Source organism: Mustela nivalis (assembly GCF_964662115.1).
Source record: "Mustela nivalis genome assembly, chromosome: 7".
In the NCBI taxonomy this organism is placed as follows: Eukaryota; Metazoa; Chordata; class Mammalia; order Carnivora; family Mustelidae; genus Mustela; species Mustela nivalis.
The window spans coordinates 12827140-12854787 of record NC_139026.1 but is presented as its reverse complement, the minus strand read 5'-3'; the positions used below and the strand labels follow the sequence as shown (position 1 = coordinate 12854787).

Genomic DNA, 27648 nt, shown 5'->3' with positions numbered 1-27648 from the left:
TCATCCAGTTTGGTTCTTAGCGCTAATGTCATTTTCTGCTAATTTAACGTCGTGGGAATCCCTCGGAGGAAGAGGAATGCATCACTCGGGGAATGCAAAGAGGGTCCATTCGGGGAGGGAAAAAAAAAGAACCGTTCCTCCAACCCGCGTGTGCTCAGAGGCTGAAAAAAAGGCCAATCCCACTGAGTGGAGGGAGTTCAATAGGGCTTGCAGGGTGGTCTGGGAAGGAGGGCTGTGCGCTGAGCAGAAAAGATGGTGGTTATTTGGGATTCTTCACTGTGGAAGCGAACTAACCAGGCCTTCCTGCACCAGCCATGTGGCAAGCCAGCAGGGCTCTGTCCTGGTGAGGAGAGGCGGGAGGGAAGGCACGCAGAGAGAATGAGGCCTGTCTTGCCGTCTCTGCTTACAAAACCAGCATGGAAACATCCCTGGCCCTCCAGCTGTACTACAGGCAAGAGCCCATGCTTCTTGGTTACCCTGGACCAGTTGCCACGTATGCCCGTTGGCCCAGCCGGACCGTTCTGGCATCCTTCATTGCTTCAAGCCTTCCCAGTTTGGACAATAAATTGTACCATCACCCCTGGTGGGCAGAGCCCAAAAGAAACCTACGATGGAATCAGGTTCCTCCCCCATTTGCCACGCAACTTGGGCAAAGGCACTCAAGCTCCCGGTCCTCTTTCCTCGGCTGGAAAATGGACGAACACAGCACACACATCTGGCAAGTTCGTTTGTGATTTACTGCGCCAACACGGCACTTGGCACATAAGAGAAGTCTGGTGCACGATGAGCTATTTTTGGCAGCTGGTTCCCAGAAGCAGGAACGGCACAGGATGGAGAAGAGCTCTGGGACATAGCTCCTTTCCGTCCTAACTCTGGGCCTCAAGCTCTCGGTCTCCTGCCCCTGCCGCTGGCATCCAGGATCCTTAGCTCAGCGGGGATCCCAGAAACAGAGCACAACAAAGGCACATGGGTGCCGGCATACTTCTCCCAGGGCTGCATGGAATTTCATAAACCAAGCAGCCTGCAGCTTCCACCTCTGGCTCTGCCCGGTTCTAAGTTCCCCAGCAGCAGTGAGGACAGTGAAGCTGGGAGTCCCCACTGGAGGGAGCACTTTTCCCTTCCCTCCATCCCCTGAGTGGTCTTCAATTACCGCATGCAATGCTTCCATCCAGGGAGGCCAAGAGAGGGAAGCAGAGAAGTGACCCCTGAAATGCATCTGCGGAACCAGATTCTGAGCAGACCCTGTAGCAGCCATTCCCCCCCACCCCCCGCCCCAGCCAAGCTCTATGGGAGGAGGGGGGAGGCGGAGAAGGGGGAGGGGAGGGAGGAACAGAAAAAGAAATCCAGCTCCTCCCTGGGCCTGATGAAGATTAATACCTCCTCCCTGACAAGATGAGGCAGCTTAATCGCTGCTATTAATACGGAATCACCGAGGGCCAAAGATGGGGGCGTGGAGGCTTGCTCCTTGTCATCCCAAGAGGCACAGTCCTCGCAAACCTTTCCTTGATGTCCCCAGAAAGTCAGGTGTCCTTCCTCCTGGACTCTCAAAGTCAGGAGCACATACCTCTCACACAGTAGTTACTCTAGATTGTAACTGGAAGGCCATGGCCTCCAAAAGAGATGGCTGCTCTCCAAACTTCAATTTTCCCTTCTGATCATTCTATCACCTCCTCCCCCACAGCAGCAATGGTCCCTTCACCTTGTCTGTTTTGTCCCAAGGATCCACTGTCCTCGGGGAATGACCACCTTCAGAAAGGGCATTATCACCGGAGACTAACAACCGAACGAGTTTTCTTAAGGGCAGGGCCCATGCCTTAACCTGACCTGTGTCTTTCTCAAACCCCAGTCCGGGGTCAAACACAGACCCAATACTTGATAATCACTTCCTCCATCCCCTAACAGGAACACAGGGGAGTAGGAAACGAAGACTCTAAAATCAGCTGGCCATCCAGAGGAGACCTCCACATGCACAAAGAAATGCACAAAGAAGCAGGAGGGATGCAGGTCTTCCCTGCTCAAAAATACCGGGATTTTCTCAAGGGAGGTGTTTGGAGGAGGGTTGGGGGGGGGATGGGTCATTAAAAAAGACAGTTACAAGAGGCATCTTCTCCCCCACTCCCCTACTAAACCTCACACACGAACTCTGGGTAAATTTTCCTCCCAGTCTCAGGAAAACCGACTCCCCAAATGCCACACCACCTGATATCCGGGCTTCAGGGTTTGGGAACCGTGAAATCGTGGTGGACCATCCGGAAGGGCGGGCCTTGTGCAGAACAATGTTTACGCCCACGTCTTACAGAAGGAACTGGAATCATTTCATGGACAAAAAAACTTTCAAATGGGGATGCCTGGGTGACTCAGTCGGTTAAGTGTCTGCTTTCAGCTCAGGTCATGATCCCAGGGTCCTGGGATGGAGCCGCTCATCGGGCTCCCTGCTCAGTGGGGAGCCTGCTTCTCCCCCTACCCCTCCCCTGGCTTGTGCTCTCTCTCTCTTTCTAATAAAGAAAACCTTAAAAAAAAAAACAACTTGCAAGTGAAGGGAACTAGTTTGGAATTTACACAGGAAGTCAACGCATCATCAAAAGGTGTCTGTGGCCCATGTATGTTCTCCGTGTACAAAATCACCAGCACACAGGAACACAAGGCACACATGGGGATAGAACAAACGCTCCAGTACTGCAAAGTACTGAGATCGATTTGCCCCAGCTCTCAGATTTTAAAAAAAACAAACAAACAAACAAAAAACAGTGATACACGCTTCCGTCAGGCAGGTTAAAAAAGACATATTTTTATAAGTGGCCAATCGAGGACCATCACTGCAACTAGAAATCAAAGCCCAAAGACGTGCGACACACAGAGGGAATTTCAAGGGGCCTTAAGCCAGTTTGACTCTTCAAGGCTCTTGCAGGCTGATGGGGATGCAAAGACCCACAGAAAATCCAGCCACTGGGAGAGCCAATGTCAGGCCTGGGGCTGGCTGCCGGCACCTCTGGGGGAAAGGATGCTTTACTAAATGTACAACCATGCTGAAACCAAGTATAGAAACATGGACCCAGTGAGGACACCCAACCCAGACTGGGGTGGGGGGAGTGCTGGAGTCCTCAGAGCAGCACGATTCCAGCTGAAGCACCCCCACATCCCCCACACCTCTGTGACGGTCACTTCTCACTAAGTCACAAGCAGGGGTAGGGGCGGAGCTGGCAGAAGGAGCTGTAGGGGAGCGGGGATACTGGGCTGCCCCACGGAGCACCTGGAACTATGGTTGGAAGGGAGAAGAAGCCCTACGGTTGGGTCCTGAGATAACCCTGGAAAAAGCCAACCTTTCCAAAGCCCAGAGCCAGGGGGCGTAAAGGAAGAGGAGGGAGCCTGGTTCCACACCACCCCCTCCACAGGAGGCTGTTTGGGACAGAAAAATTCCTCCTCCTGCTGCTGAGCGTCCCAGCAGAACCAGCTTCAGCTTTGAACCACCCGCAAGGGAGAAACGTGCCAATGGCCACCCCAAAGCTATTTCTGTACGGTGTCTGATCTCCAGCTGCCTTGGTCTCCCCATCTGTCGGACAGGGACAACAGGGTTCCCCTCCATGTGCGAGAGCACACAGCACCGTAACTGAAAATGTGGCCCCTGGCGCCAGCCACCTCCCTTACTGCCCAACAGAGTGACCCTGGGCAAGGAACTTAACCTCACTGTGCCTCCATTTCCTCACCTGAACGCAGGGATAATTATGAGACCAACTTCGGGGGGCAGGGGTGAGGACGGAAGGGGGCATCTGTGTCAGCCCGAGAGAACAGTGCCGAGCACATGTAAGGGTTCGACAAACACTACTTGCGTTCCTTCTGATCGCACTGCCCATCAAGGGGGCTGAGAGCTGCTGAGGGACACCTGAAAGCCTGGCGCCACGTGTGCAAGGCTCCTGTCCCATATTAGGTCACCTGGCAGACCATCCCCTAAAGGCTGAGGAGGAGCAGAGGGTCCAAGACAGCACGGGACCGCTCCTGGGTGATGCAGCTGGTGAGCGGCAGAATCCCACTTAGAACCAAGTCCGGGGATACAAGATCCATGCGCCTGTGAGCCTAGCTCCTGTGACAGCACCGCCTCCGGAAGCCCTTGGGGTGCCTCTGCCTTGCTCCAACCACACTTTGCTTCATGATGCGTATGAAAATTCAGGGTCTACTTCACACTGGAAATGAAATAAGCCATCCCAGCCTTACCATAAAACCACCTTTTTCCCAGCAGAGACAGCTGACATTGGCATCCTACCTCACCTCACTGCTGGGTGTCACGGGTTCTAGGGCCCCAACACCCGGGTGTGATCGGGTTGAGGGTGGTCATGGTCAGATCCTCATTCTGCCATCAAGAGGGCCCAACCCAGCCAGGGAGTCTGCCCGACACGGCCCCCCTTCCCATCACCAGGGCCTGGAGGAACTCTCTGGAGAAAGCTTCAGTCAGCCACCTCTGCCACACCTCACCGCCACCACTCAAATCCTGCTCTGGGACAAAGCACGTCCACCTTCTAACCCTGCAGACCTCGGCTGTATCCAGCAGGAGGAGGCACTTTCATCTTTCTGACTACTATCCTAAGATCCTTGTGTGGACCACAAATAGTTTCCAAACACTTTCCTTATTCCTCGAAAATGGGAACGGACTTGGGGGGGGGCACCCCAGGAAATCAGAACTGGGAATGATATTCCGCCTGTCCTTTGTCAGGCCAGCTCCCGTCTATAGACTTAATTTTCTTGTCGGACTATTTCACCTGATCTCCATGACAACTTCGAGGTGGGCGGGGCAGATACGTATCACTTCCATCCTACAGATTAGGAAACAGTAGTCCCTGACCTGCCCTGTGGCTCCTTAGCGATAATCCACTCTAGGTGCCAAGGACCTGAATGACTGGACCAGAAATTCTGCTTCCCTGGATCTTAACTTTCTCTAAGAGAAAGAGTGTCAGCCCAGCCAGACTCTCAGACGGCAAAAGCGGGCTCTACCGCATCCTGGCCAGGGGACCCTCAGCGATCCACCTGACCATCCTCCATTATTCTTTTGTGCTTTTTCCCATTTGGCCCTGCAGGCCCAGTCCCACTGCAGGCACAAGAAGCCTTTGCCTTCTATTTACTGGGGCAACAACATGTGACAAAGAGATTTATTTATACTGTACTTGATTTGCAATTATAGGTCTGAAGTTTATCAATAAATGATCTTGTCAAAAATAAAACGAGTAGGGGTGCTTGGGTGGCTCAGTGAGTTAAAGCCTCTGCCTTTGGCTTGGGTCATGATCTCAGGGTCCTGGGATTGAGCCCCACATCGGGCTCTCTGCTCAGCAGGGAGCCTGCTTCCCCCCACCCTCACCTGCCCCTCTGCCTACTTGTGATCTCTGTTAAATAAACAAATAAAATATTTAAAATAAAATAAATAAAACGAGTAGCTACAATTCACCAAGAGCCCAGTATATGTCAGGGGTCTACGTAAATCTTCACACTCAGCTCTGAGTAAATCTGGATGAAGGCAGTGCTGTCCCCATTTATGCAGGAGCAACAGGTGTAGACAAGGCATGAGGTGTGCCTGAGGTTACACAGCCGCTGCATGGCAGACAGAGTTCATACCCAGCACTTTCTGTCTGCACAGCCCCATGCCCCTTCCATTCTGATGCGCTTGCTGTCCTCATGTTCAGGTGCACACTCTTCTGATGGCCATGACAATGTACGGGGCAGAGGAGACACCTTCCAAACCCTTCTTCTTCTGGTGGTTTTCCTCCTATGTCTTCCCAAAGGACAAAAGTGCTCTCACAGATCCCCAGAGCACACTTCCTGCCCTTTCAACACCCAGCTCCAGGATCACTTCTTGGTAAAGTCCTTTTCTGACCTGTGGCCCATACACGGCCCACTGGGCTTTGTGCAGTATTCTCATTGCACCGGACTTCTAAATTTCTATGCCAACCCCATGCCCTGGAAAACCATATTTCCCTGTTCCCCCATGGCTGGTACAGTGCCTGCACAGAGGAAGACCCACAGGCATTCTGCTGACCATAACGGAAGAGAGGGAAGCAAGAGGCCGTGTGTATGTATGCAGTTAAGAGCACAGGCTCTGGGCCAGACAAGCTGGGTCTGTGCTCAATGGCTCTCCGACCTAAGCCAAGCCTCCTAACATGCTGCACTCGATCTAAATGAGCATGAGGAGGGTCGGACCTGCCCGAGAGGAGTGTTGCAAAAAGAAACGAAGAGCTGGGAACAGCCCATGGAGCCAATGCTCACCAGCACACACTTCCATGGTCCTGTAGGCAGGGCGGACAGAAGCGGTGGTCTCAGCACCTGAAAAGGCTTCACCTGGGAACTGAACGAGTGAAGCAGCTGAGAAAATAGGCAACCTGAGGGTCTCATTCTGACGACTGCCTGTCATGGAAGCATCTAGAAAGCAGAGACCATTTGGGGCAGAGGAGTGGACCAAAGGGGAAAAGCAGACTCCTTTCTGCTCAGAGAGCCACCGGGCAGGACGCTCTATTAAAACCGAGAGAGGTGGTGAGAAGGAAACAAAGACCGCATAAATAGGCACTCTCTGGGATCCTTCCGTCTCCGCCCCTTCACGCCGCTCACCTCAGAGTGTTTATCCAAAGCATGAAATTAAGCCGTGGGTGAGATGCTGCTCTGCCCAGACCCGTCTCACTCTCTGCCACCTCAGCCCCGGCTCTCACATGCGGCACAGAGGAGTGCCTACATTCACTTCTGGACGGGTCTGAATAGTCCCAGACCCCAGCCTGCCCCCCACCCCCACCTCCCTGGATGGAGCCAGGCACTGCGTGCTGCGGAGCATAAATCACAGGCACGGTTTCCGGGTGGGGGGAAGCACAGGCTACTTAGCTCTACTGTTCTAGAACAGCCCGACATGACCCTTATCTGTCCCTGAAGTATGGATCCAACCTGCAACAAGGCAGAGGCAACGGGCAGAGAAGCCCAAGGGGCCAAGAAACAAACCCCAGGGCTTGAAAAGTAAGAAAGGTTAACACAAGTGGGCTCTCCGCCACCTTTGAAGTTTTGGTCCAGCACACTTTCCTAGAACACGTGAAGAATTACGCACACAAGGGGGAATGATCGGCTTTTCCCAATCTCCGCGGACAAAGAAGCAGGAAGAGAGGAACTTCCAAAGAAAAGGGAAAGATGTACAATCACGTCAAGTTAAGAGGAGAATGGAAGGGATCTTGGCAGGATCCTGGCAAACACCGACGTCCCTGGGGCTAGGCCTTAGCTCTACCACATGCTAGATCTGGAAGCTTGAGCGAATGGCTGAACTTTCCTGGGCCTCCATTTTCTCATCTGTAAAATGGGAAGATCAGGACTTACCTTATTTGTTCTGAGGAACAGAGGAGTTATTACAAGAATATAAACCCTCATTAGATAAAGAGCCGGTATTTCTATCTCGGGCACGTCAACCTGTGTTGAACAACTACTGTATTCCAGGTACCGTGCCAAACACGAAGGATTCGGAGAAGATGACAGAAGGGCGAGGGTGCAGAAATTAGGGTGAACACTAGTAAGAAAAACAATGTATCCGGCCCTCAGCACATGCCAGGCACTCTTCCGAGCAACGTGCACCATTACTCCAGTCGACCCGGCAACTCTTCAAAAGAGGGAAGGGAAACTCTGCGTTAAAAATAAAAAAAAAAATTTTTAAGTTAAAAAATTTAAAAAAAAGGGGGGACCTCTGCATAAGGGAGGGGTCATCCAACATCAGAAGCCAAACAGTATTGGTTAAAGGTAAGCTCTCCCTTGGAAACTGGGGCTGTGAAGATTTCAAGGTCAGGAATGAAGCGGAAAGCTGGGCGGCCGCAGAAGACAAAACAGCAGGTCCTCCATCCGCGCTGATCCACCAACCTGATCCTTCTCAAATCCAAGTCCTGGAGCCCACAAGTCGAGGAGGGGAGCTGAGATCGGCTTCCCAGGGGAAGAAGGGAACGTACATAGAAAAGAGGAAGACCCAGACTCACGTCCAACTCGCCAGACTTGGCAGAAGAGAAGGCTCAACGAGTACACTTCTGACAACACAGGTACCTCCACTGTAGAACCCCCAGGAACAGTATTCTTTCTGAGGGCCCAGAGGGGCGGAGAGTCTACAAGTTCAACAAATATCTCAGGTGGTTCTGATCATCAGGCAACGCTGGAACCAAAGATCCTTCCAGGAAGGAGAAGGACATGTTCGCTCAGGTTCCCCTGAGCTTAGCAGCCAAAGGGAGGTCCCAAAGAATAAGCTTCCCGAGGAGACGAGGACAATGAAGGCATCAGAGCACAGAGCTCCAAGACCCACTCCCCAAGGCCAGTGTGGGGGCCCCGCAGGCCTCTCCAGACTTGGCCCACCACATGCCCTCTCCAGCCAACTGATTTCTCCTTGCCCTTCCGCAAAGGTGCCAAGCGTCCTCCGCTTCCCACTGTTCCCTCCGCCTGAAATGCTGCCCCTCTCCTCTCCACCCAGCTCTGCAGAAACGTCCCCCAGAGAGGCCTGTCCCACTGCCCTATTAACATAGCCCCTTCCCCTCCCCGGCTGCCCTCAGCACCGTCTCGCCACATTTTAGTTTTCTTTGTAGATCTACCCCACTCAGCAGGGCAGGAAGCTATCCGTGAACCATCTCTTTCCCCACCACCAGAGAGGGAACTCCAGGACACAAGAGGAAGACAGGCTCGTGGGATAGAAAGCCTGATCCCCAGCGTCCCAGAGCAGTGCCTGTGTCTGTTCAATGAATGAATGACTCAAAGTTCTTGGATGACCCACCAATGGCTCTGAAGCTCGGTGGCCCATCTCGGGGAACACCGCCTTTCCTAACAGAGCCGTGGGAGGATCAGTTAAACGTGGGGGAGAAAGCTTCCGCTCAGCAGTACCATGCTGGCTCCCTAGTGAGCCCTGGAGAGCCGTCCTGCCTCTGACCCCACTGCAAGCTTCAACTCTCTGCACCTGCTCCTGCAAGAGAATTCCCGGGGGGCAGGAGCTGGAACACAGAGTGCCCTCTGCTGGAGCAAAAATGACAAATACCTATCGCCGAAGGGGCCCACCCTGGAAAGAGGAGGAGGATCCTGATGACTCCGGGTTCCGGAGCAGCACGGTCGCCAACATTCAACTCCGGTGAGTCCGTAAGTGATTTTTTTTTTTTTTTCTTTTTGCTTCAGAGAGCACAGTCGGCATATAAAAACATGCCAAACATGAAGGGACTCTGAATCGACCCTGCATTAGGCACAACGAACTCCTTCTCACCTGCACGAAAACCCTGTTCGACAGGGAGCCACACCCCAATGTTAGAGGTGGCAATTTGGGCTCAGAGAGGTTAAGCTTCTTGGCTGAGGACACAGTGTTTAAAGGCAGGTCTGGAAATAAGCAAGCGGCAGGATGCGGGCTCAGCTACAGCCCTGAAGACCCACCTTGTTCCAGAGGGACTTTACCATGGCCTCAGGAGATGGTCCTTTCCTCCCTGCTCCTCGTCAAATGCTCTCACGACAGGCCCTCCGCGTGCAGAAGCTTCCCTTCCCCAAACACGGTGCTGGGGTCCCCAAGCAGCTGCAGGTGCACCGACGACCACAGGTACAGGTCTCAGTGTCCCCGCCCCCTCCCCCCACTTTGCAGGACCCACAGGGAGTGCGGATGGACAGAACGTGACCTTCATCTGTGGTCTCTGCGAGAAGGGAAACAAAGAGGTGAGTAAGAAGGACTGAGTCACGTCGTGATACAGACCGTCTGAGCGGCTGATGGTTCCAACCGCACCATCCACAGTGGCTGCAAGTGTAGCGCGGCCACTTCTCTAGACTTCAGTGGCCTCCGTGGGCCTTGTCTGGACCAGGTGGATGATCTTTTGCATCTGTCCCAGAATGGCCTTCCAACACTCCAGGAAAACAGAAGAGGAAGGAAAGGGACACACCATCGCTGTAACAGGGACTTTGCTCAGCCTTCACGACAAACACTGGAGCTACAGTCATGCCCCCCTTGCCTTGGGGGGGAGGAAGCGACCTGCACTGGTGCAAAGCACCAGGTCCACTGTCAGTCAGATTTAAATAGTGCCGCTCGACCCTCGGGGACACGTTCACCGCCTCCCCCATCAGCCCCTGCCCTGGAAACCTCAAGAGGTTTCCGAAGGTTTTACGGGCTTTGGTTGTGGGGCTGCCAAGAAGAATTCTAAAATTCATTCCTGCTCTTAATTGTAGGAGTCTAAGGCAGAGGCAAAATGCAAACGGCACCGAAGGACTAATCGTATTCTCTGCTTATATTGGCTTAGAATAATCCCGCCAGCCACGGAACATGGCCTGCCTTCTCGACCAAGATGGGGTTTTGTCTTGTCCAGGTCAAGAATCTGAGCGTGCGGACTTTAAAATCTCCTCTGCTAAATGTTTCTGTGTCTGCAAGTCGCGGAGAGTGAGCAGCACGTGGAGCCTTTTCAGGCCAGACCCGGGTTCGAATGCCGGCTCCCCGAGTTACCAGCCGGCTGACCCCGGCCAAGGAGCACAACACCCTGAGCCTCGGCCTCCTCGTCCAACGGGAGACGCGGGGAGCTGTTTGGAGGGAGGCGGGTGAGCCTGCAGGTCCCATCCCCGACCCGGAACATGGCACAGAGGAAGCCAGAAGTCCAAACGCCAAGTCTAACAGAGCCAGCCAGGGTTAACGAGTGACAAGGAACGACCAGGAGCTCTTTCTTCTCAGTCCGGCTCGGAGTAAAGTGGCGCACAGAGTGACTCGGGGACCAACCAGGAAGGATGTCACTGTGACACACTACAGCGTTCACGCACTGCACAAAGGGACCGCTCGCTAGGACTCCGCTCCAGCCCACGGCCACCAGGATGGAAGGAGGGTCCGCGTTGCTAGAACTTTCTATGTTATTAAGGAGAGCCAGAAAGCTCGATTTTTACATGCAACCTCCCAAGTGTTAATGCTCAATAATCGGGCTGAAAATGGTAAAAGCAAGGCATCGGCCAAGCCCAACACAACTGTGGGCCAGATGCAGCCAGTGTCCGACTAACCAGGAGCTAGCAACTGCTCTCCCTTCCACTGTGGCTATAGTTTAAATAGTACATAGCCCTTCCGTGTCTTCACGGAATAATATATAATATATTATATATAATAATATAATAATAAATATCTTTTTCAGGCAATAGGGTTTTAGGGTGATGCAGGTTGGGTGATGAATGCAGATAGAAACTTTGATCCAACGTGGTATGGTATCCATATTAAGAAATACTATCACTTCCATATTAATTGGAACATGTCATTGCCAGCGTTCTGGTGGGAACACTACTCCTGTCTCAAAGTGATGAGCACACTCTTTCAGAATTAAGGTTTTATGAACAAATTTCAGATCTCTCATCAGTGCTGTGATCCGACCCCCACCGGGGCCTTGTGTATCCAGATGTGAGGTCAATCAGGAGGGGAAAAAAGGAACTGTGGTTAAAGAGAATTGTCAAGTACAGATCCCCCAAGAAAAGTTTCATGCTTAGAAAGTATTTGAATTTCAAAGTTAAACAATGACATAGATTCATAAATCCCAAAGGCTAATAAAATTCTTCTCATCTGAAAAGAATGCAAACCCCACAAAAATCTCTTCCCATTCAGTTAACTATCAGGGGTTGTGCAGTTGTTTTTAAATAAAATAATATACGCGGAAAAGTGAATTACAAATGAAAAATTTGAGTAATGCTCACCTAGCAAGCCTACCTATAGAATCACAGGTTAATAAGTTAATTGCTGGGCGCCTGGGTGGCTCAGTGGGTTAAAGCCTCTGCCTTCGGCTCAGGTCATGATCTCAGGGTCCTGGGATCAAACCCCGCATCAGGCTCTTGGCTCAGCGGAGAGCCTGCTTTCTCCTCTCTCTCTGCCTGCCTCTCTGCCTACGTGATCTCTGTCTGTCAAATAAATATATGAAATATTAAAAAAAAAAAAGTTAATTGCCAGTGTCCCAAAGTCTTCCTTCGGTCCTGGTCCCAGTCTCTATCCCAAGATCAACATTCGTCTGGTTTGTATTTGCGGAATTGGAATCCACCAGCACATGTGCTCCTCTGCGACTGTTTTTGCTCAATGCCATCTGTGAGAATATTCATTTTCACCGCTCCGTAGTACTTCGTTATAGAAACCTGCCACTATTTCCGTGCTTATTGTACTATGGCTGTACATTTCACTATTTCCCTCTTTAGCACTATTAGAAATAATGCTGATGTGAACACCCTTGTACATGCTTTTAATGCAAACGTACATAGATTCTCTCTCTGGTATATGGCTAGGGACAGAACTGATGGGTCATGGCGTATATTCCGGTTTTGGTGCTAACACCAAATCGTATTCCAGAGGAGTTATACAAATACTATACTTAACAGACCATCAACAGGTCTCTCTGAATGAAATACCCCTTTCGTTGGTTAAATTGCCATTTGAGATAAAAAGTAAAATCACTTGAGGCCCAGCACCCCCAAACAGCAGAAGTTCCTGTCCTTTTCAGAAAACCTTAACCAATCATTATTGATTAAACATCTGTGACAGACAAAATATTATGGTTTAAAATTGTTTGAACACGCGCATCTGAATTCAATGTCTTTTTCGTGCACAGTAAGTCCTGCTGGATGTTTCTCTGTATTAAAATTATGGACCCTGAAACTCCTAGAGCAGGATAAGACACCCATAGAAGAGATGATAGAACACCTCTTTGTTTTGTCTCTAAAGAATAACCCAAGGGAGGGGATGCGGAGAATAGGACCGGGCAATGTGGAGGACAGGCCAAATGACCCCCTAGTGGGTCACGTCCTAATCCCCACAGCCCGTGCATCTGTCACCTTCCGTGGCAGAAGGAACTTCGCATCGCATTCCATCCTAAGATGGAATGATGATGACTCTGGACCCTCCAACTGGGCCCAATAGACTCCCAGGGTTCCTTTTAAGAAGACGACAGTCACAGAAGGAGATGGGACAATTTCCAGCAGCAGAGCTCAGAGTCAGCAAGAGGAATCTGAAGGAACTCCACTTCTGCCCTTGAGAACGGCCAGGAGATGGATACCCGCCGGGGCCTCCAGGAGGAGCCAGCCCTGCCAGCATTTGGCTTTACCCTAATGAGACCTGACTGTCGATTTCTGACCTCCAGAACCGTGACAATAAATCTGTGGTCCTTTCCGCCCTGAACGTGTGGGACTTTGTAACCGCAGCCACAGGAAAGGCATACAAGGTGGTCCCAAGCAGACACCGGGTTTCCTAACACCTGGTACAGGTTCTAGCCACAAGCTCCTCCAGGAGGCGCAGCCAAATGATCACGTGCTGTCGGGGCCGTTTGCTCTACTCCAGCAGGACCGCCGGTGATGCTACAGGATCAAAGCCTGGTGCAAAAGCCAAGGTCACCTTAGCAACCACCTCACACCTGGATACAACTGTGACAGGTTTCAACTACCCTCAGAGTCTGAAAGCTAAAAGAGACGCTTCCGAGCCCCAGGTAGGGAGCAGAGATGCGCGCAGCCCCCTGCACCTGTGCCTCGGGTCTCTCCTCGCCGCTGCCTCGCCCCCACCCTGCTTTGCAGGCTTCCGATGGAGCTTACGAACAGCTCATTAGCATTGGCCAGGAAAGCCCTTCATTTCTGACACATTAAATACAACTTGTATAATACACTTCCCGTTTCATTTTGCATTCAGCACCCTTTGTTCTCAGACCCCGTAAAACCCTTATTAAGGGATTTGGTAGGGCCATTGGCAGGAAGGCAGGATGGCTTGGCTGCCATCACGGCTGCCACAGAGCCTAGCCTCAGGGGATACGGAAACCTTGAGCAAATTATTCACTAGCTCCCTGCACACTCTGAGCTCACCAGCACCCGGCAGGCTCTGGGCTGAGGGACACAGGCGTGAGGCCGGGGAATCAGTCGAGTCTGAACAAGCTCTGCTTGGAGAAAAGCCTCCCCGGCCCACCCCCTCTCCTGATCCACGGTTCATGAGCCCCATGATCCCCCACAGCGATAAAGCAAAGAAAATGTTTAACTTACAACTCCTTGGTTCTCACTGCAACTCTTCAAAACAGTCCAATGTCAGGACCCCATTTCTTTTTTTTCAAATTTATCAAGACGACTCTCAAACCATTCATTTCAGGAGGACTCTGCGGCGATGAGGACAGGCTGAACAGTGACCTAGAATGTGGGTGTGCACTGAAATCCGTCCAGAAATTAATAGCCTGTGTCCATTCATGACACGGGTTTTAAATGTTCAGGACTTTGCATCCTCAGAAGAACGTTTCCTTTCAAATAACACCTGCACATGGAGTGCCTGGGTGGCTCAGTGGGTTAAAGCCTCTGCCTTCAGCTCAGGTCATGATCCCAGGATCCTGGGATCGAGCCCTGCATCAGGCTCTCTGGTCAGCAGGGAGCCTGCTTCCCCCATCCTCTGCCTGCTTCCCCCATCCTCTGCCTGCCTCTCTGCTTACTTGTGCTCTTGGTCTGTCAGATAAATAAATAAAATCTTTAAAAAATAAAAATAATAATTACACCTGCACCCTCCGCTGGTGGGCAACCCTGACCACAGAGAGCTTCTGGGACGAATCTCTGCATGGGGCTGGCTATAAATCCTTGGAGGGCAGCATGTGAACCATCTTCTCAATGGTGGAAAAGCACGATTTCTCCACATGCTGGTAATGCAATAACAGCCAAACTCCACATCTGTGATGCCCCGAGGAGAAAGAACCACACCCAGCAAAAGAAAGTCACATACCCAGGAGAAAAGAGCACTCTGGTAGATAGTAATCAGCATGATCTAAATTCAAACAGAGGTGTGTTTAAGCAGTTATTTCCTCAAGTCCAAGAATGAGTATCACATCCAGAAAGAAGGGGAGGCTCCTGGAACCAGATTCTGGGCTCTCGACATCACAGATGCTCAGAGCCCCAGCAGTGACTCCTGTGTCCCTTCAATGTCCAGACTCCCTCCCAGTCGACATTCACACTGAGGACCCACGGAGAGTGATGCCCAGACTCTGACAATGTGAAGATGAGCGAAACAGTCCCCAAACTCAAAAGCGAGAGGCTAGAAAGACACCAAACACGCAAACTACCCCTTGATGAATGCGATCAGAGACGCTCCCCACACAGGACCAGACATTAGGAGAAAGTGACATTGAACACGGGCATTGAGGACGCCAGCTCGCAGGAAGGGCGGTGGGAAAAAAGAGAATTGCACACTCGGCAGCGGGAGCAAAGAGCCAACATTAAGAAGCAAGAAAACAAAAGTTTTCTCGGGGCGTTCGATGAGGCGCTCACCTGGCTGAAGACAAATTAGAAGCTAAGGGAAAATGCCTATGAAAGACCCCGAGCCAGGATCAGGAGTCTGCAGGGAATCCCGGAGGCGACGGGGAGAGCCATCAGTCCTCTAAGCCAGAAGAGGGCCTTTTTCGCTCATTCACTCATTCAACAAACAGTTCTCCTGGCTCCTCTAGAGATGAAAGCCTGAACAGAAGAGCACCTCTCCCTTCCTTCCTGACACTGGTACTCACTTGTGAAGACATGTGATCAGAAACACACACACACACACGAAAAGTAAAGTAAAGCAGGTGGGAAAAGACAGTACAAGGAGTTTGGACACATGTGGCCCAGGAAGCCAACATCTTTAAGCGTGAGGGGCTGGCGTGCTCAGCTGAGACCCAAGGGTTGAAGCAAAGACTCACCACTTTGAGCACGAAGGATGGGCAGCCAGGAAGGGTGACCGAGATGCTACAGGAGGAAGGGTGGATTGGAGAAGAAATGAAGGAACCTGGGGGTTGAATACCAGCAGAAACACCCCCCTGTGCATTATCCATAACCGACAGTCACTTGGCCTCCAACAAACAGCTCTGAGCAGGGACATCTCCTCACTGTCCCAGAGTGTAACTCTAAGGCCTGGGAAGTCTACTTCTCGCAACAGGAGTTCCTTCTCATATTAAGACAATGCCTGCTTCCCCGTAACTTCTTTGCACTGACCCTGATTCCACACTCAGGAGAAAATCCCAGGAAGCCCACTCCCTCTTCTGGATATATTTCCCATTAACTGGGGAAGATTCTGGTCATTTCCAAATCATTCATATCACATGCTTAGCACAGAAAAGTTCTAATCAGTGTCCTAACAGCCCCCTCCGATGACTTTCAGTTTTATGTCATTTCATGCAGCAGGAGATGAAGGCCTAGCAAGAGTGGTGACCGTACCCCAAGTCACCCAGCTACTGTGGCTCAGCTGATCTGGGGGCCTGTGACCCTCCCCCACGCCACCCCCGCAATCTCAATGTCTCTTGCTGCTGCAGGTAATCTAACTTCCAAACATGATGCTGAGGGCATCCGCATCTCCGAGCGATCCCCTGAAATTAAACAGGGTTGAAAAATAAATAAACTCACATAAAGTATAAATAGCATCTCCAGGAATGCAGGCAGCGACTCTGTCCCTGATTTATGGCTCCACCTGCCTTGAAACAGAAAACTCAAGGGTGTCAATAAACGGTTTGCGAAGTTATGTTATGTTTAACTACAGAGAAAAGACTGTCGCCACGGGCTCTTTTGGAAATGAGCGGATGTCTGCCGGCAACTGGCAGAGGCTGCGACGAGCTACCCTTTGTCTCCCAGTGACGACTCGGCCTTTTCTGGAGTCTCCAGACTCTGGGTCGGGCAGGTCATCCTGACGCTGAGCACCCCCCACGGACCGCACCACCACCCTGTATTTCTGCGTACACACCTCTCATGTTAGGTGTTCCCCTACCTCTCAGGGGGGCTCATTCCAGCCCTGGACAGAGTGATCCTTTACTACGATGACCTTGAGAGCTGGCTCCCTGCCATGTCCTCCCTAGATCTGGGAGCCCTCTCTTTCAGGTGACAGCCCCGTGACCACGTGCTGAAGCTGACCACGTACAGTGGCAGCTTCTGCTTCTCCACGGTAAACAGCCTCAATTCCTTCCACTATTTCGTACGTAACAAGGTTTGAATGGGCACTGCCCTTCACCTAGGTTCTCCTAAATGTGCTGACTTGTCTCAACTGTTCTCAAAGTGCGGCATCCAGAAGCAAATGCTGCGGTCCGGCTACGGACTAACGGATACCCTGTAAAAGACAACGGTCACCTTTGTCATTCTAGCCAGAACACCTGTTAATGTACTCACATCATCTAGCCCCTGTTTAATGTCTTTTGTGATTCGGTCCCAAGGGGAGGATTTATGATTAAGCATCATGTTGATAAATAGGGCACCTACACCCGGTCTGTGCAGGTCACCTTAGAGTATGATTGCCTCGATCCTCCCCAGTTCCCGTCATCTATCTGCCTGTCTAATAAAATCATTCAAAGTCAAGGATCACGGTCACTCCATCCAGCAGAGCTGGCCCAGATAGCATGATGGTGGAAAGCAGACTTCTAGCTGGTATCAACCTATCGCTAAGCACAGTTGGTTATCTATAAATTCTACATGCCACAGATCAATTCCCAGTCTCTTTTTTTGGAAACTCCACCACTTACCTTTGGGGGCCACCCATCCCCCATTCTGATTCCACATGTTTTAGGGACCTTCTCTACCCTAGTACCAAAAATAGCACAGGGCTCACAGCCTCCCCCAACGGCAGTGAATAGTCTCTAGACTACATGTGACCAGGTATAATCCAATCTGAGGAAATATTGCACAATTAGGGGGAGAAGGAACTCTTTCTACAGGCACTGGTGAGGGTTGGTTGTAACCTACAGCTTCCTCTGTGTAGATAAAACTGCCTGAAAGAAACCACGGCAGAGAAAAGTAGAGCAAAGGGAAGGAGGGAGACTGAGCTACAAAAATATAATTGGAGCCCCTAGATCCAACCCTTCCTGAAGCCTATCCTACCTTTGAACTTAGTGGTTTCATCAGTTCCCAGGTTCCCTTGTTGCCAAATTCATTTGGGGCTGGGTATCCATCAATGAGCGCAAATCAAAATTCTGCTCACAGCCTCCCAGAAAGGTCATGTGACACCTCATCAAACCCTCGCCAAAGCCTGCTACCTCACTGAAGTCCCCATCTAAAACATGGCATTGTAGTTAGAAACTCCGGATCTCGAGTCCAATAACCCAGATCCATCCTGACTGGGTCTGGGGCCTTGGACAGATCACTGCGGGACTTCTGCCTCCCCATCCTCTTCTGTGCCAACTACAAGGGATTACCATCGAGAAAGAGTCAATGCATGCAAAATCCTTGCAACTAAACCTGGCCTGCAGCAATGCCTGACACATGATCATCCTCGTTACTGTTGTTATTACTCTTATACTATTAGGATCAGTACCTGTCCAGTTGTACTGGCAAAGTCAGTGTTTCCCGGTACCAGCCCTGGACCGGCACCGGGTGCCCTCAACCTTCTTTTCCAAGGCTCTTCCATCATTCCTGGCATAAGGCTTCCTTCGGCCCCTTCTAGGATCAAGAGCAACTCACCTTCCTCCCTCTGATATCTTTGCCAAAACTTACTCACCCACTGCCACAGCATCATTTACCCCATTTAGTGGATCAACTGGAAACTCCTCTACTCTGGGGAGGCATGGGACAGGGAATAATAGGCCCTTGCCTGCTCTGTAGGCACCCAGTGCCACCTCCATCCTATGCAGCTGAGCAAACCTCAGAAAGGGAAGTGGAACTCCTACTTAAAAGGTTGGCCTGAGCTGTCAATAAAAATGCTGAAAAATCCAGTAGTGACACTCTCTCTCCCTCTCTAAAAAATGAAAATGTTTGGAAAAAAAAGGGGATGGGGGGGGGGGGATGAGTGTCCAACTCTCGATTTCCACTCAGATCGTGGTCTCGGGGCTGTGGGGCTGAGCCCCAGGTGGGATTCTGTGCTCAGATGGAGCCTGCTTATCCCTCCCCTCCCCCTCTGCCTCTCTCCTCATTCTCTTTCTCTCTAAAAAGGAATCAGTAAAATCTTTGGAGAAAAATAAAACACAGCAGTGGCTTCCTTGAGATAGATCTTCACTGGGGATTTTTTTTTTTTTTCTTTTTAACCTCACTTGTGGAGGCAGATAAAAAGACAGTGTCCTCCTCAACACTGTCAACCCTTCCCTCCCTGAAGCTCAGAAAACCATCTCCGATCCGTGGAACAGCACACGGCCCGGGAAACTGCTGGCTGGAGGAAGGGCTAGTCCGGTCTCCTCTGCTGGTTTCTGCACAGTGACGGGGACTGGCGTTCATTTCTTTTTGTTTGGGGAGGGCAGCTCTTCCAAAGCAGCCCGTCGGTGTAGCTGTGCATCTCTCGCACCTGCCCGGCTCCCGCAACCATCTCCTGTGGTGCCCTACAAGTGGAGGCCCCAGGCTAACCCGTCTGCTGCCTCTAGGGCACCGTGCCCAACCAGATCTGGACCACTGCCTTCCCCACTCCTGGCCCAGCAGAGGGGTTCAACACGAGCCGTAGCAATGGTGACAACAAAAGGTTCAATGTGTGAATAAAGGCACAAACCTCAGAATGAACAAAACATCTTGTTTCCATGAACAGTGGAGTAATCCTTCTGGGGCCCCAACCTCCCGCCCCTCATCGGCACGAGGATCGACGTGCAGAGCCGGTCTCTGACCCGGGGGTCCCTCCCACCATGCCACTGGACACAGGTGCGCCTCATTTTGCTTTCGTTTGCATTCTGTTCTCCTCCCTACCGACAGCCCCCACCACCCATGCAAACCTAGCAAGTCTCAGCCCGCACCCACGTGCAAGAGGGCACCCATCTCCTCCTGCTCTGAGGATGACAAGCTGAGATCACATGACCCGGAGAGGCTTTCCGAGGCCTCCGGGACGGCCCGTATCCTCTGTCTTCCCTCCCGGTCCCACCCTGTGCGGAAGCCGCCTTCTTACCTTCCAAGCTCCCGGCGAACAGGTAAAGCCAGGTGATGGCTGGGATGCAGAGAACAGTCAGGGAGGCAGCCAGGAATTTCCGTCTCCCTCTGCAGATTCCCAGCATCCTCTCAGAAGTGGCAACCCCTAATCCCAGCGCCGCTTCTCTGCCCGGAGCACGGGGTCCTCGGCCTCCCTCATAATACTTTCTGAAAGGAAGAGCAAAGAGGAAGAGCTGAGCTCCGGGCACCGTAAGGGGACGAAAATTGCAAGGGAGAGGCATCCCGGAGATCCTGAAAGTATCGGGCTCCTTGGCGACTTCCTGCTGACCTTCTAGACCAAGAGACGATGCCGCAGTCGTACATCTACCCGAACCACGACAGCTCCTTAGTAAATAAAGGATGATGACCACGATGACATCTCTCCCTGCCCCCCTTCCCTCTCTCTCTTGCGCGCACGCACACATGCACGCACACAGGCACACACACATGCACACACACACACAAGTATTTTGAGCCCAGATTCGTCTGAAGTCTGAACACACACACTTACTAAAAATGCATTTAGTTAGCGCCTTGTATGTACCAAGCGCTAAGCGGGTGCTGTGTTTTCAAAAGCGACAGGAATGCCGGTTAGCGTCAAAGAACATAGTCTACCAAGAGAGACCAACGTAAAGCATCCACGGGAACTCCAGAAATGCTGAGGACAGAGAATTGCACGGAACTCTGCGGGAAGGCAAAGGAAGCTGCTGACCGATCCCCAGGCGGTCAAGAGGGCAGAAGGGTTCCAGAGTTCGAGACACGGAGGGGCGGCGGAAGGCACCTGGGGCTGCCTGCCCAGCGCACTCAGAGGAGAGGAGTCTGGAGGCTGGCTTGGCCGCAAGGTCACATGCAGGAAACGACATCCTGATCCTAGCCGATAACCTAAAAACGCTCCTCGGGGACTCTTAACAGCTTCCACCTTGAATGTGGAGGAAGATGTTCCGAAAAGCACAAGAATGATTAAAACACGCAGAAGACGGGAGAGAAACAGATAACCTGTCCCCAGCCTGCAGAGAGCCAGTCCTCGGGCCATGCAGAAGACGCTGAGACATGTCGAAGGAAGAGGGAGAAGGTCAACACACCTGTGGCAAAGGCCCAGAATCCTCCACCCAGGGATCTGACTGGCAGCCATATGCCTTATAAAGGAATTTAAAAACCAACAGACCACGCAATTTCATGTCCACCTAGCTCCTCTCTTTGAAGTCACACTGGCTGCTGGCAGAGCAAGGAGTCCCCATTAGCTTCCCAAAAGGAGCAGAACCCACCGCTGGGGCAGCTACACACGGCTTCCCACCCCCAGAGGATGGCTGTCTGTGAAACTGCTGGTTTGGGTGTCCCTCTGGGTGTTCCCATAGTATGTCCTTCCCTCTGCCATAACCCTTGAATCCCGTGGGACGATGGTCTGGTTGAACCGTCTGCCTTTCCCACCAGCCTGGGGGGTTTCCGGGAGACAGACCTTGTCTACTCACCGTGCACTCCCCAAGACTGGGCATACGTCTGTCACCTGCAGGCTGGGTGGTAACTGCTGAACGAATCAGGGGGATCAGATCCTAACCCAAGGCTGCTCTTCCAAGCTTCAGGAGTCTGTGTTCAGCAAGTTGCGGGCAATGAACACCTAACGGAGCCATCTCAACTGTCAAGGCCAGACGGGATTCTGCACCCACTCTGAAATAATTTTCTGAATGGCCCTCCATTGAAACAGATGAATGACCCCAGGGCTGGAGGGCGTGGACTCGCAAGGGAAACCAAACAAGCAAAATTGCTTTAAACAAAGCATGTTGATTGGAGAAAAGTCTCTCCACCACCCCCCCTTGACAAGTTTGTTATTCTGGAGCTCAGGCAGAGAACCCCTCACACAATCTGTGAGTCACCAACGATGGCCGTGGGTGAGGATCACCCCAACACAGGCCCATCTCGCAGGAGGAATAGGGGACAGTTGCATCTGGATTCAAATCCAGTCCCACGCGCGACTAGCTGTGACAGTGGCAAGCTCCCTCTCGCTGGGCAAGCCTCCTTTTGTTTCTCAAAAGCAATGCACTCTCTATCAGAGGGCCTTAAGTGAGAGAGCCCTTGAGTAAGTGCCCAGCAAAGACCGATGGGGCGCGTGGCAGGGTGAGCCCCACCTCCTCCTAAGACGGAGGGTAGAGCAGCCCTGCTCAGGCTTTTCCAGAAAACAGATCACCATGCAATGGGGGATCTCAGCCTGAAGCATCCCACCGGAATCTCCATTAGAAGACACCACCACGTTAAAATGGCCCTTTGTGCATTTTGTTTTGTTTTGTTCTTTTTTTTTTTTTTTTAAAGAATGTATTTATTTATTTGACAGAGAGAGATCACAAGCAGGCAGAGAGGCAGAGGAGGAAGCAGGTTCCCCACTGAGCAGAGAGCCCGATGCGGGACTCGATCCCAGGACCCTGAGATCATGACCTGAGTCGAAGGCAGAGGCTTAACCCACTGAGCCACCCAGGCACCCCGGCTTGTTCTCTTTTGCAGGTCACCTATAATAATAGTAGCAAAGACAACTAGCAGTAATAACCTACAAGGTAGGAACCAGTTTGCATCCCCATTTAATGGATGAGAAACCAAGGCCTCAAAAGACCCATTAGCCAAAGGTCTAACACACCTATGGCAGCGACACCTCAGGCTCTCCTCTCTCTAAGGAACGGAGTCTAACAACCTTTGCCGGGGTCATTTTCCTTCTGGTCTAACCTAAATTCTTCATGTTGAGTCTTATGATTATTTTCTTCCCAGAGTCAAATATATTGCCACTGTTTGCTCTTAAAAAAAAAAAAATTGTTCAATAGAACAATAACTGGAAAGCTACTGGTGAATTTGGATTTCAGGGGAAAGCAGGAATATTATATGGAGCTGAACTCAAGTGGTGTTAATATTTAAAAGCATTTTTAAAAAAAACTCTTTAAGACACTTATTTTCCTCTTTTCCTCGCTCCATCTGCAAAAGTTAATTTCAACTGGCATAATTCGCCCAAAGTTTTAAAACAGAGTCTAGGGTGGCTTGCATTTTATGATAACACTGGTGTCTGAAATTAAACCCAGCAGGTAAAAAAGATTCCTTCATGGATTTGACTTTTAAATGACACCTCTGTGCACTAAAAACACATTTTAAAGAAAAATCTCAATTTTTATCGGAAGCTACTCTAGGAAGTTAATACAGGAATCAACACAAGAAGGAAGGAAGGAGGAAACCAGAGGTGGGCTGGAAATTACTTCCCACACACGGGCAAATGTTGATGGGTGACCTGAGTAAATCAGTCTGGAACCTGCTTTTGCCTGGTCAGAAGGAGACGAGACCCCTGGGTGAACAGATGGGGCAAAGACTCAAGGCTAAAATGCCCCTGCCTCAAACCCAACACCTAATTCCTTGCCCAGGCTGGTCAATTTCTCCTACTAAAACATCTACTACTCCATCTGTCTTCTCCCATATGTCTCAACCAATGAAATTCACATTTATGCAAAACATTGCATGAGCCAGAAAGATTATCATGATCAATTAAAGCCACAAAAACAACATTCACAGCTGAAAGTAAATTGTGATTACAAGTATCCTTCAGTCCGACGTAATACACTGTATATACATGAATAAATACCTAAATAAAACTGTACGTACAAAAAAAGGTATAAAAGTTACAGGTTGGGGCACCTGGGTGGCTCATTGGGTTAAGCCTTTGCCTTCGGCTCAGGTCATGATCCCAGGGTCCTGGGATTGAGCCCCGCATCGGGCTTTCTGCTCAGCAGGGAGCCTGCTTCCTCCTCTCTCTCTGCCTACTTGTGGTCTCTCTCTGTCAAATAAATAAGTAAAATCTTTAAAAAAATATTTAAAAACTTGAATTATCATGTCTTCTTGGTATGTTGCACATGATCCAAAATACTTCAGTGCGGACGGTGAAGAATACATTAGTTTCACTTTGCATGTAAGGTGCAGTGATTTAAAATCTGTAGGATCCTCACTGAGAAAACACCCTCCAGGGGTGGCCAGCTACCATTTGAGAGACTCTAGTCAGAAGCTCACATTCCAAATGTTGATCAGATCAACACTGGAGATTATCCTTGGTTTTTTTGTTTTGTTTCTTAAACTTTTTTAAAGTCAGCTCCACGGCCTGTGTGGGGCTTGAACTGGCAACCCCAAGGTCAAGAGTTGCATGCTTCACCAACTGAGCCAGTCAGGCGCCCTGGAGATTGTCTTTTAATTAGCATCATTACAAACGAGTTTTCATGGGCGTTCAAGATGTATGAGTTGTCTAGAAATACAGCACACGAAGAGGAATAAAGATCTAAGTATCTCCAAAAGAAACAAACAAAAAGTCTAAGGAAACTAAAGGCCAAAACCCTTCAGAGCCAAACTCATCTTATGGGCAGGCAACAGAGTAGGGTCACCGACTGTAACGTTAAGATCGGGTGAATCCTATCAGTTCCACACTGCCATCTGAGTCTCTCAAGTGAACCTTTTTTGCAAGATGCTGCCCCAGTTCCTAACAGGGCACAGGGCTGGCCCTCCCTGAGCTTCCAGTACAGGTCCTACAGCAGACAGACCCTCTCTAGATGTTAGCTTTGTTTTTTCATTATTTGTACTATTCTACCTCCCGCCTTTCCCGAACCTCTCAAGCACAGCCTGACTCTTCAGCCATGCCTTTCCTCCTCTGCAGGACCTCCCAAGGAATTTCAAGTCCTTGCTGCTTCGGCGGAACATCTCCCGACAAGTCCAGACCTGGAGGGGCTCCTCCCTTTGTTCTAAACTCCAAAGGCGGTCAGGAGCACATTCCTGATACTTCATGGTCTTTGAATCATTTCCTGGCATTAATTTCTCTTCGCTACACCAAACCCCCTTGAGGACCAAGGATCCAGGTCCTCTCGTGTTTGTTTTCAGCTTCTGCCTGAGACCAGAAGCTAAGCCCAGAGTCGACACTTAGCCATCTTCATCCGAAATATGGTCCCTGAACCAACCAGCAGCAGCGGTAGCTCCTCTTGCCCGAAAATGCAAGCCATCAGGTACCACCCACCACCCCCGCTCCAAGCACCACAGATCAAAATCTGCATTTTAACAAGAACGGAGGGAATGGGAGGCCACATCACTGAGAGGCCTGTACTCTACTAAAGCATTGAGCAACTTACCAGTTACTGATAAATAAAGCTGGCCTCCCCCCACTGCTATTGGTCCCCTCCCTCGCCTCTCCCCTACAGGGACTGGCCAGGATGCTAGGGAGAACCAGCACACCCTGGACTTTGTTGACGGTCCCTTTTTCACAACAGCTCTCCGACAGATGGAAGGGAGATCCTAGAAGGAGAAGTGTCTTTTTCTACTTAAGCAGAAGCATCCTATGGACTCGAGTGGCTCCCATGACCCATCCTGACCTCCCATCAAAAACACCGCTGACACAAAGCTCCACCGCCACCCACGGAGGCATCGCTATACCCACCTTGCAGACCGAGAGAGGCTGAGGACACGGACTTAGTTGTTGAAAACCCTGGGGCTCAAATTCCAGTGCTTCCTGAGAAAACAGAAAATCAGTTCTAGGCTACAAGACACACCACTGATAACCAGTCAGTCTCTCCAGTCAGAGCACAACGCCTCGAGGGCAGGTGCTCTGTTTCGGCCACTGCTGTTTTCTTTGCTGCTAGCACACATCTAGCCTGTAGGACGAGATCAGAAGGATTTATTGAACGGACCGATGACTATCTCAGGCACAGCCAGCCAAGTCCCTGTTCTGCATTATCATACAAACTACAAGTGTGACACAAGTGCCAGCCCACACCTTCCTCCCAAGCCCAGCGATGGAATCCTGAGGAACTTCCGCTATGGGATCAGCGAATTCCTCTTTATCCTCCACTTCCCCTGGCTTCATTCCAGCTCTGCTCTTGTGGGAAAGGACAGCTGGGCCCTGGATCACTGCTTTCCCCAAAGGAGAACCCCTTCCCCTACTCTCTCTCATGCAGATACCTAAGGGCTAGGATGCGGGCCTCTGCCCTCCTAGCTTCCAGGCGTCTGCCCCCTCTTACTGGCCCTCCCTCTTCTGAAGACGGTGTTCCTCTGTGGTTCCCCATTATTCTCTCTGTCCTTGTCACTGTCACCTGGCAGAAGACCTCAGTGTCCACCACACTCTCTCTCACCTCTCCTCCCCAATTCCATGACAGTCAGTTGAAAATGCCATTCCACCTGGACCAAATCTACATTCTAGAACTTGCCGTCACCCCAACCAAAAGCTCAAATGTCAATATCAACCCCCGTCAGTCTTCCCAGGCTGTCATTACACAAATTCGTCACTGCCACCGTGAACCCCAATCCACCACCAACTTTCTTCATGACTACCCACACCCAGCTCTAGATTTTCTTTATGCTCATTCTCATTCGGCGGAGAGGCCATGATTCAGGATTGTAACCTCCCTCCTCGCGCACGCATGGCCCCCTAGGCCCTCCTTCTCTCCAGTTGTACTAACCTGGAAAAACCCACTCACGCAGAGAAGCAAAACCATACGTGTTCACCATGGCTCTCCTTGGGAAGGCAAATGTTGGAGTAGGAAACCACTAATTTCCTTCCATTTAATCATGTCTGATCTCAAATGGGCAGTCAACTGCTAAGAGACACTATTACCTTTCTCTGGTAAACTCACTTTCTTATTACAGGAAATATTTATTTCATACATTCCCTTTCTCCTCAAGTCTTCTCTTTTTCGAATGACAAATTCCAGGAGGGCTCCAGGATTCAGTGTGGGATCTATGGTGTTTTCTCTCCCCAGGTGAGATCCCTCATCCTAATGTCCCGTGAGACGGTCTCCAGGCTGGTGCCTCCCACATTTTTTATCTCCAGCTCTGGCCTCTCCTCTGACCTCCAGACTCACGTGTACAAAGACCTTCCCCTACCACGTGTGCCTCAGACATTATTCCCAATATCCCCCTTCCCCACCCCCTCTTCTCCAGAGCTTTCCACCTGCTTAAAGGGCACCATCATCTCCATCAAAGCTCAAGCCAGACACCTGGGAGCCATTCCGCATTCCTTACTCACCCCTCATCTCTTGTCCAATCTGGCCATCCTCAGATCCTGCCATTTTTACTTCTAAAACATGTATGCTCTCCAGTGAGACACCCACTTCTTTCCAGTTTTACTGCCACTATATAAATCCAAGCCACCATTGTCTCATGTGTGAACCCAGTGCAGTAGCCTAACTAGGATCACACCAGAAATTATTCACCATTTCCCCCACAGCTCTCACAATAAATGCCAAGCTCTCTGGCATGTCTGTAAGGATCTATGTGGCTTGACCTCTAACCGCCTCTGGGTCCTCATCTCTGGCCACTCACCCTTTAATTCTCCTTGCCTCCAGCCATCCCAGCCCTCTCACTTTTCTAGAATGCACCTCAGGGCCTTTGCCAAGTGTGTTCCCTCTGTCTGGAATGCTTATTATTCTGCTTTTTGCTAGGCGAAGGGCCGTCGACTCAGAGAGGTCTTCTCGGACGGCCCTCTGCCCAAGGACCCCTCCTTCGCTCCATCTGTCACTATGATCTGGCCGCTGCCTCCACTGTCCTCCTCAAACTCTGGCATGATACAATTACCTGAGGCGTTACTTATTTAATGGCTGCCTCTCTCACTAGATTTTAGTCTCCCCTTGGGCAAACATGGCTGCTTTACATTCAGCGCATGCCCAGGCACACAGAAGGCATTCCTTAAAGGGAGGGAGGAGCAAGAGAAGGCAGACTGCCTGCCGGACAGCTTCAACCACGAAATACCTTGGAGCCCTACTACTGTTGTTTTGACAAGCCCTTTCCACACGAAAGTTCGCCATCTTACTGCCTGACCCTCTAATGTCTATAATAAGAGAAACAATCCACACAGCACCCTGGCTGGTC

General features: G+C 50.8%; 1 protein-coding gene across 4 annotated transcripts in view; it reads right to left on the bottom strand.

Annotated features, from left to right (window-relative positions):
* LARGE1 (LARGE xylosyl- and glucuronyltransferase 1) overlaps window positions 1-27648 on the bottom strand; it is a 524894-nt gene that overhangs the window by 367634 nt on the left and 129612 nt on the right. For all 4 annotated transcript variants that reach the window (XM_082740545.1, XM_082740542.1, XM_082740543.1 and 1 more), the window contains one exon: window positions 19769-19956. In XM_082740545.1, the coding sequence (XP_082596671.1) occupies window positions 19769-19874 (106 nt within the window). In that variant the 5' untranslated portion in view covers window positions 19875-19956. The remainder of the gene's footprint in view (window positions 1-19768; window positions 19957-27648) is intronic.